The sequence below is a fragment of the Acanthopagrus latus genome, chromosome 11 (genome assembly GCF_904848185.1).
Source record: "Acanthopagrus latus isolate v.2019 chromosome 11, fAcaLat1.1, whole genome shotgun sequence".
In the NCBI taxonomy this organism is placed as follows: domain Eukaryota; kingdom Metazoa; phylum Chordata; class Actinopteri; order Spariformes; family Sparidae; genus Acanthopagrus; species Acanthopagrus latus.
In genome coordinates, this window is record NC_051049.1 from 12898727 (window position 1) to 12916621 (window position 17895).

At 40.9% G+C, this 17895-nt stretch overlaps 1 protein-coding gene across 9 annotated transcripts in view; it reads right to left on the minus strand.

The window, feature by feature from the left end:
* Positions 1-17895, minus strand: part of tle2b (TLE family member 2, transcriptional corepressor b) — an 88691-nt gene that overhangs the window by 16079 nt on the left and 54717 nt on the right. For 6 of the 9 annotated variants that reach the window (XM_037114670.1, XM_037114672.1, XM_037114669.1 and 3 more), the window contains 6 exons: positions 12068-12130; positions 9342-9416; positions 6864-7044; positions 5573-5589; positions 3023-3163; positions 767-820 (listed from right to left, as the gene is read on the minus strand). In XM_037114670.1, coding sequence (XP_036970565.1) covers positions 767-820; positions 3023-3163; positions 5573-5589; positions 6864-7044; positions 9342-9416; positions 12068-12130 — 531 coding nt within the window. Of the gene's footprint in view, positions 1-766; positions 821-3022; positions 3164-5572; positions 5590-6863; positions 7045-9341; positions 9417-10388; positions 10457-12067; positions 12131-17895 lie in introns of those variants that run through there. The other 3 variants (XM_037114671.1, XM_037114675.1, XM_037114673.1) reach the window with 3 other exon arrangements.

The window sequence follows — 17895 nt, forward strand, 5'->3', positions numbered from 1 at the left end:
AGCTCTGAAACAATTTGTTCAGTGATAATATGAATGAAATCAGATCATCAATGAATAATTCAGTTTTTAGCCTATTGTGGTCTAAACAGAACACTAACAATGACATTACAAAAAGCCACACTACCACTTTTACACATTACAGGGTGTTTACAGGTCTTGTGGATTACTGCTACAAATGTGAAAAAGTAGTGTTAAGCCATTTGTGGCTTCAGAGGAAGCTGTGTAATCTGACAAATCATCTTTGAGTGAGGCACCCTTTTTTGCTGATATGGCAAATTTCTTAGCAAAAAACCTGACAATTTACACACCCAGCAGACACTAGGGTAATTTGTTGTCAGGTTTCTGGTCACTGTGCTAATATGATACCAACATTTACACTCCTTTTAGCTCTGTTTTGGTCTCCTGAGGGACTTGTACAACAACCACCAGCTACTTGATAATTTTGTCTGTCTGCCATTTGTTGCTGATCAGGTAGTGTGCAGTGGAATTTATTACATGTTTTTCACTGAAAACAGCTGCTTGCTGTTGCTTAGCACAAGGTTGATGAGAGTGAAACAAAACTGTAAAGTTCTGGGCTGTGAAATCTTTTTTTTTTTTTTAAGTCTGCGAAAGTCTGTAGTGCTGAGGAGAAGAGCTCAGTCAGGATAGAGTCAGACAGCTCTCAGTTGATTTATCACTGCATGCTACAAGCTTCACATGTAAGAAGTCATGTGATGCGTTATTGATTACAGCCACACTGAGTGTGAGAATGTGAAAGGACACTCACTTCATTGGAGACGTCCACTACGAGATTGTCTTCACTCTTGTCTCCATCACTGTCCTGTGGAGAAAAAATAAGATGGCAGCATTAGTCGCTGTTCTTACTCTCTATCACCCACACAGACACGCACACATGTATATATATACTGTATGTGTATATATACTGTATGTGTATATATGGAGAACTTTAATAATAAAGCTAGCAACACACACAAGTCCACACACACGGATCGATATATCAATATCACTAGCTGCTCTTTGCTTCCTTCCACTGGCTGCCCACCATGCAACATTTAACACAGCGATACCATACCACTGTGTACCATATATTCTCACACATCTCCTTCATACAAACACTGTTTCGATCCGTCTCTCGTTCACACACACAGACACACACTGTTGCTCTTTCTCCATCTGTGGCACATTTTCGCTCCTCGTCTAGCCATCTCTCTATATCTATCTCCCTCTTTTTCTGGGGTGAGAACGATGGCACTTAGTCACCATAGCAACAGCGCTTTGATGTGATCATGGCCTGATATTCCTATTGACATCAGCGTGGAGTGACATCAGTACCTAATTATACAGAACCAAAACAGGGCTACGTCTACAGTCTATTCCGAGAACAAAAAGACAGAGAGAGAGAGAGCCAGAGAGAGAGAGCGAGAGAGAGAGAAAGAGAGAGAGAGACAGAGAGAGAGAGAGAGAGACAGAGAAAGGTAAAAGTAGGAAGAGAGAGAAAATGAGAGACAAACTAAAATTGAAAAGAAAACAGGAAGAAGACAGGGAAGTGAGAGTGAAAGGGGAAAAGTGGAGAAATTGAGAGCTGGGGATAAAGAGACAGAGAGAGATACAGAAGAGCAAAACGCAAACAGAGAGAAATGGGGGCCGTAATGCAGCTCGACAGAGAGAAAGAGAGAAAAAAACATTCGGAAAGTGGAAACTACCCATGCTTGTTCTCGCTCGGAACTAATGGGAAGATTTGGACTGTGGTTGTGGATGCCAAACTGATTTAGCTGGAGGCCATCTTGCGCAGACGGACACCCAGTGTCAATCAATCCTCCAGACTGCAAACACACAGCCATCTAATTCATTACAGCTATCTGCCTTGGCCGTCTCTCCTCTGGCATTGCATCGCCTATGGCTCCCTGCTCTTCTTCACTGGACCCATCCAAACCAAACACCACTCTAATTGGCCACAGGCCCCCGACCCCTGTGTGGGCTATAATGTCATGGGCGATGCCACATATACATGCAACCACTCAGACGCACATGTACTTTCTGACATTACTGATAATTATAATATCTCTGTTTATTTTTTCTTGTTGTATCCCACATTTGCTGTTAAAGAATAACTTTTCAGTTTCTTTCCATATATCACCTTAAGCTCAAAATCTTTCATCATTGTTAAAGTTATTTGTGGGGCAAAAATCGCAGCTTGCTAAAACAGACACTAAGCTGTGCATAGGCTATACATTTTCACAATCAATGAATTACTCTAGGCCTACAGCAGTGTGTATAAAAATAACCTGCATCATTCATTTTCATGTCATTTTTTGTCAAAGTCACAGGGACCTACTGCAGAGGAGCAAGAGAGCCACATGTGGCTCCAGAGCCGCAGGTTGCTGTGTCATAGATTATACTAATACACCTTAGAACACATATGACATGGCCAATCATGTATACTGGGCATACTATAGGGATGCCAGTGTAAACAGAAAGCAGATTGTAAACTCTGTGGTGGTTTATAGAAAATACTATGAATGAGGAAGAGAAACATGACTGCTCTTCAAAAAATATGAAGGGATGATGCCATTTTTATTAACACTGTCAGCAGCCTTTTCTTCCCCTCTTTTGTATTGATTGCATTATCAATGTCTGTTTGCGTCTGTTTCCAAAATCATAACACATACTCCAAGTTCACATTTGCCAAGACACACTAATAAATAAAGCCCAATTAGGAAGCAAATGTGAGTGTCATTGTTGACAATTAGCTCTGTTTCTGCCAGTCCAGACGTAAATACAGAAAATGGAGTTTCTGAGTATCTCCACCTGGGAAAGAGTTTCCCAAAAGTTTTCAGTGACCTTGGTCATTTAGACGGGCCCTTAGACAGCAGAAGCAAACATGAAACATAGGAGAGAGACAGGTACAACATCAACAAAGTTTGTTGGCTGGAAATGAACCAGCAGCGTTTTGGAGGCCAAGCGGGGTAACCATGTGGCTACAAACCTATTGTTTAAGGACAAGGACACACACATCACGTACATAGGAGTGTGGCGCAAGCGGCTCCTTGTCATCACAGCGCCTCCTCTTTGCCTCAGCGCCTCCCTGAGAGGAGGAATAGCCTCCTGACGGGCCCTGGCGCTCCTCAGGTGGCTGACTGTCTGTTGATGATGCTGACTTACTCTGGAGGAAGATATGAAACATCTTTTTACTTACATAAACCCATAAAGCACACACACATACGTCAATGTGCAGGTCACAATGTAGATATAGGCTCGGGTAAAGTACACGAAGCAGGAACACAAACATTCACAGAAAGGCCCATAAAAACACACATGATAACATTGTGCACGCGCGCACACACACACACACACACACACACACAGCAAGAACAGCAGGCGTAAGCACAGGTGAAGACGTAGCCATGGAGGCACACAAGACAGCCTATACAGCTAATTAGTGCCCTCCCCTCGACACACCAGTCCTCATGTAAAATATGACTCTCATTATTGGGCAATAAAGCTGTGCCGGCATATTTACAATACAGCCCGTCCTGGTGCTCAGCACTCTGAAAAGCCCATCAAAGCATTGTGTTGTGTTTGCTCTGGGGCAGGGGCCAGAGGTTTGGTGAGGGCCACTTGTCATTCTCCGTCCCCTGCTGTGGGGAGGACAAGAACAGTGAGGGTTTAACACACCAATGAGTCACACAGGAAGGAGCCCACGGGCCGACAGGAAGGAGCGCTGGACAGAGGAGAGGAGAAAAACCACACAATGGACCTCAGTGCGGCTCAAACAAAATTCCCTCTCTTCTTTCTTCTCCTCCTCCACAGCCTTCTTCCCTCTTCTCCTGACTTCCTCTCTCCCTGTCCCTTTTTTCCCCTCCATTTAAAATTCCAACATGTTTTACTCTGACAAATGCCAATTGATATGCATCTCTCCCTCCCCTCCCCTCCCTTTCCCTCCCAAACGCTGTAATGCTTGGCTAAATTCACCACAAACCTTAACTCATAAGAGAAATATTTTCCCGGTGCTTAACAGTCAGCATTGTGTTTAGCAATTAAATTATGCTAAGGGTTTCATTGCAGATAGAGAGAGAGGGAGAGAGAGGGAGGGAAAGTTAAGTCAGTAGCCCTCTTAAATCATTTTCATTTCACAATAAAAACCAGAACAAAGACTTGCTGGTATTTTTTAACAACCTTCTCTCCCTATTTTTCTATTTTTTTTTTCTTCGTCTTTAGTGTCTCTCTCTTTTTCCTTTTCCAATTTCACTCTCCATCTCCCTCTAACCCACCCCCCTCCCCCCGTGTTATCAACAGTTACACTGATGAAGCCCAGCTGCCCGCTGCAGCCAGTACAGTAAGGGAGTGTTCACACGGCTTCCATAAAGCATCCACAGAGAATAGGACAAACCATGGACGTCCACTGAATTTCAATCAGGCTATTTGCACTGCATTAATTCTCCAGGCGATTAACAGGGACTTCTGACTACAGTGACAGAAAATATGTGCAAAACCTGTGAGCAAAATCAACACTTGTATGCACTTAATGGTTAACTGCATGTTGCATTAACTTGATTTTTCTAAACACTGATTCTGTTTTGTTTTGTTTTCAGCATCAGTAATGTAACATGTCACATCTCAGTCACTATATAAAGTCCTTTTACCAGAACTTGCATAAGATGAAAAGTTCCAATGATATTTGCAGCAGTTGCTAATATCAATACAAGGGAGTAAAACAATTGCAACATTAATATATCTCACTCTTTTACACTATAGTCAGCGGTCAGGGTGCATGTATATGTCAGACTCTTCAAATAATTATTCTTTTAATGTTCAACAAGATGTGCTTTTCTGGTACAAGTTGTCACCAGTTGAGCAAAGACAGAAGGACTCCCCCTCCTCAGCCCTTTCTGTTCCTGATCGCTTCTAGAGAAGAGGCAGTTGTGCAATTCTACACCAAATATTAACTAATGATATAAAAGAGCAGGTTCTGTTGGGAAACATCTTTTCAAATGAATTTCACTGGTGTGACCTGTTCAGTAACATTTTGTGGTTCATTCACATCAGACATTAGGGAGCCTCCTGTAGTTTCATATACTGGATGCATCTTGAACTCAAGTCAACATTTTCAAGCCAGACTTGCTCATTTCTACAGACATTAACTGGTGTGTTTTGGGCAGCTTTTGCCGGGTTTTAATCCTTTCACTTGTTCTGTAAGTCCTGTAGATTACCAGAACATTTGTGTCGCTGAAATACAAGCAGTTGCTTGTTCATCCATTGATTCAGTTTGTACGTTCTTCCAGATAATAGTGAAATGCTGTGAACTGAGATTTAAGTGTGATGTAGGAAACCTTGAGACGCTCAAGGTTGATAGCGCCGAGTGGCTATTGTGCTGGTGTTGAGCTGTGCTACTACTGGCGGAGCTCCAGCAGTACGGAGCTGTTTTTAGAGCCCTCTTTACAGTGTGTCTCCATTTCCATCAGTTTATCACTGTCACACACACACACACACACACACACACACACACACACACACACACACACACACACACACACACACATACAGACACTGAACACAATACACAACTACTCACCCTGCTGGGTGCTCCCTCTGGGATGGGGCGGAGAAAGGTAGGAAAAGACAGCAGAGTAGAGAAAAAGAGAGTGAGAGAGGTGAGTAAAGGGGAAAAGAGAGAAAGTTTGACGTCAGTCCTGATAATAACAACAGTCCCCCAGTCAGCCAAGGTTAGGCTGAACCTCGACGGCTCCTCTCTAATAAAGATACAGACCCACTATTGTGCCTGATTCCAGTCTCCTCTCTATCATCCCCTCTCTCTGTTCTCCAACCATACAAAGCTCGCTGTCTTCCCCTGCTGCGTCGTTCAACGCTCACTTGCTTTTCACTCATTCTTCCTCTCATATGTAATAACAGAAACACACACAGCTGCAGACATGCATAAGCTCTCACACAGATGCTTAATGCTGCAATATGAACACATTGATCTCTTTCTCTCTTTAGTCTCACTTCTTTCTTTACTTTTTTTCTTCTAGCTCTCGGTTTATTCATGAGAAGTCTCTCTTGGTTCGGTGCCTGAAACAGAGCGCAAAGATAAGATATTCTATCGGGGTGAATGAAAGTTCGTCGGTAGAAAGCATTTCTCCTGCATTTACTCAAGCGCTATGAATACTTCTGTCCACATTATGACAGCAATCTAAACAACAGGGTTCAAATTCAGTCCAAAAGGTGACTCACTGTACAAATGATACAAAAGCCTGACACTAAGGATGTATAGATCTGCTTTGCATTTTATCCAGTCTAATATGATCTATTTCTTATTCAATAGCTGTGGTCATTTAATTTGTCTGCCCATTCTAGTACAGAATACATCCAACTGAACTAAACATGCAGAAATACACCTATATAATGAATAAAACAATAACTCTTGTGTATGTGATATGTGATGGTTTCATTCTAGAGTCTATTACCCTGCCTCACTTGTAGTGAACCTGCTCAACATCTTTTCAAAATATCAAATAACGACATTCAGTAATGAAACCCTTTTGTTGTGCACTGACCTGAAATAAAAGCATTTCCACATATTGTTTTTTTTACAGCAAATATGATATAGCAGAGGACTACACAGTCAAAAAAATCTGCATTGACTACAAATACCACAGTGTCTCTCTACTATCAATCAGAACAATCTCACTAGTTTGGATCTTTAAACTGTGACTCCGTCTTCCTCTATGACATCAGGATTCCACTGACAGAAAGTTTCAAGATAAACAAATATTCTAAGAGACACATTTTTTTCAGTTTATTCATGTATTATTTATTTTATCATTAGACTCAAAATTAAGAATTTAAGATTGACACTTCTTTACCTCTGAGATGTTCAGGGTCAAGGTGGTTGCGCTCATCTTTGGAGGCAAGGTGTGCCGAGACCCCCAGGGCACCTGTCAGCGCAAGGAGCCCTGAGCCCCCCGCGCCCAGGGACAGGCCTGATGGGTGTGGCGTCAGAGGGATGCCAGGGGCGTGATGAGACAGGTGCTGGAGCTGCTGCTGCTGTGGCCACAGGGAAAGAAGGGAGCGGGGAGGGACGGTTTGAAGAGGGACGGTGTCATACAAGGGTGGATGGTTAGAATAAAAAACAGGTAGAAGAAGAAATAGATAGAAAATAAGAAGGAGAAATTGACAGAGAACAAAAGAAAGAGTGGAAAGGGTAAGAGGAAGTGGGAGTTGTGTTTGGAATAAGTTGGGGGAGAGACAGACAAGGGAGAAAGTAAATTAAATCAAAACAAGATAAAGGAGGAAAGTATGTAAAAGAGATCAGTAGATTAAGAGGTGACAAAGATGGACACCAATAATGAGAAAGAGGAAAAGGAAAGAAGGGGAGAAGAAGAAGTTAAATGATCAGGGTAACAGGAAGGTGAAGTAGGTGAAGAAGGAAGCCAAGAATCAAGAGAAAGACAGAGAGACAGTGAAAAGAGTGAGGTGATGAAAGGGATTAATTATGAAGGAAAGGCAGAAGGAGGTAGATGGAGAAACAGGTCAAGGGAAAACACAGGGAGGTTTAAAGAGAGGGAAGAAAATGTTTGAGTCAGAGAGTAAATGATGGGGAGCAACAGAGGGGAATCATGGAGGAAGCAGTGAAAAGTGAAGGAGAATTAGATGAGCAGGAGGGAGAAAATAAGTGGAGAGGGTAAATGAGCACAGGAAGAGAGAGGGAAAGTGTGCAGCGCAGAGAGCAAAAGATAAGACATAGCAAAAAATAAAAAATAAAAAACAAATCGGAGAGGAGAAATTAGGACAGGGCCATAGTAAGAGAAAGAGAGGGATAAGAGATTACAAAAGGAGAGATGACTCTGGGTGAAATCCAGAAGGAAAATGAACAGAAAGACAAAGAGAAAGCGTGGAGAAAAAAAAAAAGAGGATGGTGGAGGACAGAGAAAGTGGAGAGCAAAGGAGTAGCTACAGATAAAGAAAGGCTATTATCCTGAAGGGAGCATTATGATGTGTTTGTGTGTGTTGTTGTCGTCTCGAGCTGCTGTGTTCCACACACATACACTCACATGAGCACACTCACTCACACACAACACACGCACACACACACACACACACACACCTTAGAGACAGCAGTGTTTGTAGTGCTGGGAGGAACAAAGGGCTTTAAGTAGACAGTAATGTGATCAGTGCTCAGACAAGCTCTGGAAAGCCCCGTCTACCAGAGCACTCAGGACCATCACTGTGTCTGTGTGTGTGTGTACACATGAAGACATGTGTGCACACAAGCAAGTGTGCATTATGTTGCTCTTGGTCATGTCATCATGCACGGTCAGATGCAAGCATAGGTCTAATAATTTTCAGTATACCTCTATAGTTACAGTCTGTTTGCTAGCTTCAGTTTTCTCTACATATAAAATGCATGTCTCCAAAAATCTTGAAACTGAGCTGTAATTAATGCAGTGTAAACCATACACTCTTAGTGGACACATAAGAGACACAAAAGCTATTAACATTAATGGTATTTCTCTCTACGAATAGTGACATCAGAGGTAGAAATTTTTAAGGTGAAATTTCCAACTTTCGACCTCCGAGCATTCCAGGTACATGGCGCCAAAAGTGGAACTGACTGACCGTAACAAAGCTAGGTGTTTTTTTGGCAAATGCAGACAAAACCAATGCCTTCAGCAGTGCAGCCTGCTTGCATTATAAAAAAAATAGAGGACTGAAAAAAACACGAGGTGACAGATGCCATTATACTTTTTTTTTATGGCACATATCTAAACATTTCATTTACTAGCTTTATACAAGTACAGTGGTCTAAAAATATACCCTATCCCTTCTCCACGTTTGATGCAATTGTTAACTGATGTCAAGACAACTGCGCCCCCTGACATCTAGTACATTTTCTAGAAGGAATTTGGCAATTCTCTGAACAAGAACAACCAAGTGTTTGACTGGGAGCGGTGATTCATTAGATTTTGGCATATTAATTTGTGTCTTCCAAAATTAGTCCAGACTAAAATAGGACGTTGCTACATCACAGTTGTTGCTGATCATTACGTTGATACAACAAAAACACACTCCACACTCTGGATGAGATGCCGGTTATCATCCGATTCAAACAGGTTGGCTACAGAAAATGTAAAACATAGATACATACAAAAATAATCTCTTCAAAGACCAATTTTCTATCTGAAGATATTTTTTTCTGATCTACATGCTTATGGACCAGTGATGAAAGAATTTAATCATCTGACTGTCATCAGAGCCAGTCAGATCGGTTGGAACATCCTCAGTTAATGTGCGTGTTGTGTAGGTGTGTGTTTGTGTTGTCATGACGAATGGAGGTGACTCACCCCGATAATGGCATTGAGTTCAGCCATGGTAACCTGCTTGGCCCTCTCCACAGCCTGGACCACCTGTTGTTGGTGCTGCACACACAAATTATATACACACACACACATCAAACACCACAGAAAGACAGTAAGGAGACAGGCAGTTTTTTTTTCTTTTTTTTCTGCTTTAGTGTTTTACGTTACAGTATTAAGTGTAAAGTAAACATAATGGTTACATTAGGTACACAGCAGGAACCATTACATGAACTAAAGTTGAGGAAGGTGTTACAACATATAAACTATGTTTGTACCGGGTTTATAAACGTAAATGGATTGGGCAACCACGCATTCACACACAGCTCAAACACTGACAAAAAAAACCCCAACAGAAACACACATACAGCCAGACACAAACGCACACTGACACGCACAGATGTGCTCAAAGCCACACTAACTAAAACCTCAGTTCTGTTTACACAAAATCCCAATGTAATCAGTCACGCAAACGCAAATATGCATGTGCAACAGTGCCCGTGTACGCACTCACACGCGCAAGCATGCGCGCACACGCACACACACAAGCACACACACTGTCAATATTGATCAAACTGACAGAGCTGTGACCATTCTGTCTCCAGGGAGCCCACTCATCAAAGCTCACTCACACTCGCAGACAATGAGAAATGTGTCTGCAGGTTTGTACTCCCATCTACACAATCTCACATTCAACCAACACACACCAACAAACATTACACTTACACATGATGCACATGCACACACACATACGCAATAAAACAATAGTATCTTCTATGATCCTGCACCTCATACTTTTTAGGTTGTATTAAGCAAGTTAAGTTAAAGCCATGACATGTACAAACATAGGATAGATAATAATGTTGCTGAGTAATGAGACAATGCAAAGTCAATCTTTAAAGAGTTGATTACATTGAATTTAAAGCAGCATTATGTAGCAATTGGCATTTTGTGTGATTATGCATCCCCCACAGTTTCTAAGTGTGACACCACTGATGTTATGTGTAACCATGTATGTAATGCAGTGATCCTAACCTCTCACTGAAGTTAAATAGTTGAGAAGCAAGTGATAGGAGGCAGATTGGCTGAGACAGACACCACTCCCCCTATTAAAAGACACTGTATAGTCAAAATGATTTTTAAGCCATTACATTACTGTAAAAAAAGGTTGAATAATGTTACTTTAAAAATAATCAGATCTAAATGTTCAGAAAATAATGTAGTTTATGAAAAAATAAAGCCTAAATGTGTTCTTTATACCTTTATGTTCTGTATTGTTTGACATCTACAGGAATTTGTTTTATATCAGTACCTTTTGACCTGGTACACATCATTTGGACAAAACCACATGACAACATACTATAGAAATTAAGCACACAACATGATTATACCATTAGAATTCAGTGGATATCAGGTGACATGAGAATCAATGTTTCTTTGACTTTTACCTTAATTCTTTTTAATCTGATTTGCACAAAACACAAATAATTCTCTCATTTAGATATAAATGAGATTTAGACTCCTTTGTGCCCTCCCTTTGAGAGCACAAAGGTATTTTACCATGCAAACAAAATAATTAACCACAAACTGTACTAAGCTCTTTCATGCTTATTCAGAATGTTTCAAAACTAGTTTTACCCATGTGACATAATTAACTGAATTTACATATTTGCTTGGATTTGTTTTATTTAATGATAAGCCAGATGTTTTGAGTTGAATGAAGATATATTCAGTAAATTGGGGGTTTGCTAATACAGCAACAGAATTGCAGAGAACAACTTGTTGAGGCAGCTTGCAATAACGGGGATGAGCTCTCAACAGAAACAACTGACAAGAAAACTAACGAGCCGTGTCATCATTAATATGCAGAAAACTAGTGCATGTTGAATATCTACACCTCAAACTGTAAAGTATTTACTGTAACACCACAAAACCACAGACTCAAAGTGGTCCTGAACTAGACAGTCACCTGAATGCAACTTAAGCCTGATGCAGTTGTCTAAGCTGAGCACTGAGCTTGTGTTAGCCTATTGTGCAGTTGCCATGTTTACAACTTGCGCGTTTACCCTGTTACAGATATGTACAGTGTGTATGACTATGAAAAGTCTTTGTTATATGAACATTATATAGATCCATAATATAAAGGCCTATACTTTACATATATGATCATGCACATAATTATACAGAACTAGTAAATCATCAATTGGTGACCAAATCTGACCCAAAACTGGTTATAACTTGTTAATTTCTGTCCTAGCTCAGGTCAGGTGTCTATGCTCTTTCATTATTGGATTATAATTAGTGATGCATTCATGTGTTCACTGTTTTAATGTAAAGTATAATATTTTGCTCTTTATTGCAGCATAGTATAAATATAAATATAACATATATAAATAAGAAAAAAACTTACTTGAGTAAACAGATAATAAAAAGTTACTTTTAGTTTGAATCAACTCATGTTGGAACAGAAAACGTTTAAACAAACAGATGTATTGAATTGTGAGTATGGTGAAAATTGTATTTCTTCAATTGTAACTTCTGAATTATTGTTTCTTCATTAACCTTGCTTGTAATGCAAATGCATCCATTCTGGATTATTTGTTATCATGAATACTAAGAAAATATGATATAGCACTGGAAATGTGACTAATTGACTCCTGATTATGCATATTTTTTGTTTATGTCTAAGTGTGTCTGGCTGTGGTGATACTTACCTCTTGAGAGAGGAAAGGGATGATCTGAGCACAGATGGCACTGAGACGCTTGACAATCTCTGCCTGTGATGGAGAGATAGACAGAGGGTTAGAGAACTGGATATATGATTGTGCTGCATATGGTATGATAATAAGTGCACAACGAAGGGAGAAGATGATACACACTAAAGTGAAACTCTGGCAAAAATGCAACCTAGGCTTTTTTTGTGAATGTATATGAGTCAAACTTTCGTATAAAAGCATAATTACGATGAAAGAGGCACTTTTAAGATTTACCTTATTTTCGTTTTCAGACAAGCTCATTTTCAATGGGAGTTCAAGGGGCACTATTACGTTAGCATCGAAATCGATATTTTGGCTGTCCAAAAACTGTGTACACAAACAATGTTCTCAATGCTCGTGTTCATGTGTAGAGACCCTGGTGATACTACGAGCAAAGTTTCATGTTGTGTTGAGCCTTCTTAATGTTTTAAAAATAGCTAGCGTAAAAGTGCCTCTTGCACTCCCACTGAAAATGAGCTTGCCCGAAAACGAAAATACGGTAAATCTTAAAGTGCCTCTTTCGTCGTAATTATGCTTTTACATGAAGGTTTGACTCATATACTTTCACAAAAAAAGCCTAGGTTGCATTTGGCCAGAGTTTCACTTTAACAGCACATTAAGCCTCTGCAGGATTAAAACACCTTCCTAATGAGCGACGAGTTCTGTCAGTGACAAGGAGAAAAGTGTGGGTGAATGTGGAAGTGAACAGCAAAGGTGGAAGAATGGAGGCAGCACTCCAGTCATCATCTGGTCTTTTAGCACCATCACACTCTCATTTAGCTCGGCCTCACACACTCTTACCCACTTCAGTCTTCCTCTCTCACTCTCTTAGTTTCTCTCTCACACACACATACAAACATATGAGCGAACAAACACACATTCACACAAAGCAGAACACATCTTAGATTTCTCTCTCAAGCTCTCTGCCTGTCACAGCCTGCTATTCAGTGCCATTACTTTTCTCCATTTCCTAAAACTCGTAAAAACCATAAAAATGCTCTTTCTTACCCCCAGCCCACAGACACACACACACATATGCACACAGAAACATCTCGCACACACACAAGCACACGTGGCAAACCTTGTAACCATCCGCAGAATAAAGCAGCCTGCACACAAACACATAAAAACATGAGCACACACTCTCTCTGTGACACACATGCACAAACACACTCACGCACGCACACTCACACACACACACACACACACACACACACACACACACACACACACACACACTGAACCTCTGCGGTGTGTCTAATTCTATCTGTCTGAGTGCCCTCAGCCTCATTTTGTTCTCTTCTTCACTCAGCCGTTCTCTCTTTTTCTACAACAGCTCTCACACTGAGCCATTATTACCCTATTCATCCTCTTCCTCCCATCCCTGTACTCCCCCCTCTCTCATCTCTCCCTTGCTCGCTTTGTCTCATTTTCTCCCATCTTTCTATTTTTCTATATTATTACTTTCTCTCCGTTCTAATTTATCCTCCCTCCTTTCTCTCAGCTGCCCTCTTTTCTTCCTCTTACATCAGTCGCTCTCTCGTGTTTTCTTCTTCTTTCCTTTGCTGTCGCACATTACTGTGGCCATACTACATGCATACACTTTTATTTTTTCCTCCCTCTACCTATTTCACTTTTTCCTCTTTTTTTCTCGGTATCCTTCTATCCTCACTAACACATGTTTCTGGCACTTGAAGATACTGGAGGAGAAGAGAGAAAAAAGACAGCAAAAGGGCGATGGAGGGCAGTGCAGAGACTGACAGGGCCGTATAAACCATCATGCAAAGTCTCTCCCTCCCTCGCTCTCTCTCTCTCTCTCTCTCTCTCTCTCTCTCTCTCACACACACACACACACACACACACACACACACACAGCGCCTGGCCTGTCACTTACAGCCGGTCTCATCATGACTTCATAAACTGGCTATCACCAGACACACAGCTCTGTTCCAAGGACAGACACAGACTTATCACATCACACATGTGTCAATATATGCAGGTGTGTGTGCAATAGTGAATGCGTGTGGATGTGGATGGTTGTGCCAAGGCTACTCAGAGTGTTTTGAATGATATGCTTGTACAGCAATCATGTCCTGACCATGGAGAGTAAAGTGACAACCAGAAAAAGCAAGAGAGGAACAAGTTTTTACAGAAGGAAATTGCAATATTTCTTATTTTATTGCTCTATACAGTATTTTGATTCCATTTCTGTTAAAAAAAAAAATACTGTATATTCGTCTGCTTGAACTTGACTTAAGGCAGCCAACTATCCTTAATGAAACAGCTTAAAATATACACCACCCTAATTATTTTCACAATCAATCGTTTTATCATGAACTCTATCACATGAAAAACAATTCCCAGTGTCATAAATGGCAAAGAAAAGCATCAAATCACATTTAAGTAGTTGGAACCAGACATTTTTGCTTGAAAAATTAATGAAATGATCAATCTATGTTAAGAGTAGCTAGCAACTTTCTTTCAATAGAATAATCGATTGTTCCACTAATTGCTGCATGTGTAAAACATACTGTCTCATCTATGCTTCATGAACTTTCCTGCCCTTAGTCAAAACTTTTAAGCTACACCACACTGACGCCTTATGAACAACAGCTTGTCCTCAGGCAACAGATCAATGGAGATAGGGCCAATCTGACAGGACGGACACTGCACCATAAGTCTGAGCAGAAAAGGACAGAACTGACCTGAACATGGTCAATCTGTGAGGTTTCTTTCATTGACTATTTCAAAGGGGGCTGTGAGTTTGATTGAAAGCTTTATCAATAGATGCAATTGAATAGGAATAGAAAAGAGACACATTTCTTTCAGCACAGGTTTCAATGAGGAATGGTTCTTTTCTATGTTACGACATAAGAAAAATCAGTGGCTTTGGATGGCCTTCACAGCTAAATATAATCTAAGGACAAAAAACATTTCCTTAAACAAGTTCAGAAGCAACTGGTTGATTGATTAACGGATCTCTAAATGACCAGTGATTATATTGATGAATGGTTTTAGCCACATAAAGCATCAGGTGAAGTTTCAGAGATGTTAGGATTAGTTTCCTCCTCTGTGTTTCATATGTTGTAAATATGTTGGCTCTCTGGCTGCATATAAACAGCTAGTAGGGTACTGTGGAAACATGTGATGAGCACGATGCAGACTGCAAACCAAAAGCCACCTAACATTGCATAAAGCTGTAATGTTTGGTTCTCAGTAGGTTTAGCGCCATTAGCAATGCTTTCATTTGTTTGATTCATTGGTTTTGACAGCATCCCCCCCAACTCTGCGTTCTAGCTCGGAGGCAGTGGATGGTGTTATGAGTTTAAGGCGACAATCCGCCGATGGGTTGACAACAGAGTGAAAGTGAGCCGGGCTGAAGCAGTCTGAGCTGGGCCAGGTGTCAGAGACAACACGGCACAGTCTCGTTCCACAGCCATGCCAAAGCACAGCCATCAGGGAGTACTGGCAAAGACTGGCTGGATGGAGGGATAAACGGATGGAGGGATGAATGGATGGATAGATAAAAAGAACGAGAGGGGGCTGGTCAATAAACACCTGAGGGCAGATAAGCTGCCAGCTGGCAGATGGACAGAGAGAGGCAAAGAGAGAGAGGCTGTAAGTGAAATGGAGATAAAAAAAAAAATGTAGGTGAGTGTGACAAAGAAGGACACAAAAGCTTTTCATTTAAAAGAGCAGAAAATTCACAAAAGTTACTCTCCACAACATTCAAAGAGACGGATGAATGCAAACTAAAAGTAAAGGTTAGAGGAGAGAAGAAAACAGACAAAGACAAAGAAGAAGAAGAAATTTACTGCAAGGACAGCCTGTTCCAGAGGCTGTGGTGCATGTGTGCCTGTCAGGGCCTAAGACACACACACAGGCACACATAGACACAGACACAGACACAGACACACACACAGACACAGACACACACACAGACACACAGACACACACACACACGCACACACACACACACACAGATACAGACACAGAGCGGCAGCCTGCTCAGACTTGTCATGTAGTCAGATCATTGACAGGATGATAATAACAGCTAGCAAAACGTTTATATGAACAGAGTGCGTGGTTGCTGCATAATTATACAACCTGAAATGTGTGAAAAGGTAACACACACACAGACACACATACAGTACATCAATATCACACCTAAATAAAAACTAAAAATACTGTTACCTATTCTAACATCATGTGCATTTTCCATGGTGACTGAGTTGGGTGAGTCCTCCAGCTGATCAGATTGATGATGTATTGAAATTCATACTAAAAGCGTGTAAGCTGCCACCTGTTCACACCAGCAGTTACAAATTATGACAAAGCAAACTGTACTGATAGTGATTTAAAGTCACAACAGACAGGACAGTCACAGCCTTTGAAGAGATCTCTAAAACATGTGTGAGCAGTGATGGTTAAAGCTTATTGAAGGACAGGTGTGTCCTTAAAGTCTGTTTCTACCAAATAAAAAAGGCAAAACAATTGTTGCAGAGCCTGAAGAACAGCATATGTCCAACAGCATGGACAGCAAAATTTTATGAAGAGAATGTTACCAAGGAATAAGGAAAAATAAGATTTCACATTACGATTACAAGGTATTCAATGTGCACTTAATTTTCTGATTCACTGTTGTTGTGATTTTATCAATTCTGATATTCAAGGATTCAAAGGATTCAAAGGTTTTATTTGTCACATACTCATACAGGATGCACAGTGAAATGTTTTTGTGACTTCTATGCTTAATTTAAGTAAAAATAAAAATATAATGTAGTGCAAGTAGAATACAATAGAATATAATAAATACAATAAAAACGTTTTGTTTTTTTTTGGATATAACTGGTATTCCGTAGACTAACTGACCAGATGTAGATGTATGTGGGTATAAGGCTTCTTTAAGTTGACTGTTTCAGCTTGCATTCTCCTTCCTTGCACTATCTGCGTGTTATGGTTTTAAAAAGATCCCTGTCCCCTCCAAGCTAGCAGCCTGCATGTTGAACGGTCAAAACGAATACAAGCTAGCAGCTGTTACCTTTTCTTTTGCAGGGATTGAGTAATTTCAATGCCAGTGCTCGTCTGCCCACGAGCCAATGTGTTGTGCCACCAAAGATGATTGTGACTGGTTCAAGAAAAGCAAACAGGCCAGAGCATTTTCCCCCCTATGGCATGATGATAAAAGGTGGAAAGGTCATATTTGGTGTCACCGCACCTGCCTTGACCCAACATTTTGTATCTGCATCCAACTGTCAATCAGGAAGAAATCCGTCAAAGTAAAAGCGGCAGTGGAAACAATTTCTACACCAACACTCAGCTCAGTCAACCAGAATGCATTGCACCATTATGACACCAGAGTTGTGCTTTGCGCAAATGATGTAATTTTCAATTTTTCTTGACTAGAAAAACCCATTCTCCCTCACTTACTTTGCAATTGGTATCGCTATAGCTGCAGCTCTCTCTCCACCCACATGTTTAACCCACGATGCCAATGCAACACATTCCTGCCTGTTCTGTGAGGGCTGTCAAAAGGCATTCTAGGAAACGTATTGAATGACTAACCGAAGAAGAAACAGACGAGACAGGTGGGTAGATGAGGCGGTGGGTACACTAGAAAAGAAAATAATAACGCATACTCACAAAATAAGCCATCAGAAACTGATGGTGCAACAGTGTATCTGCATGTGGAATTTTCTTTAATGAGCCGGCGCCTGACTGTTCTGACAAAGACAAAGCTTGTTATAGAGGGAGGGGGGCCTGCTGGAGTGAGATCTGCCCCTGAG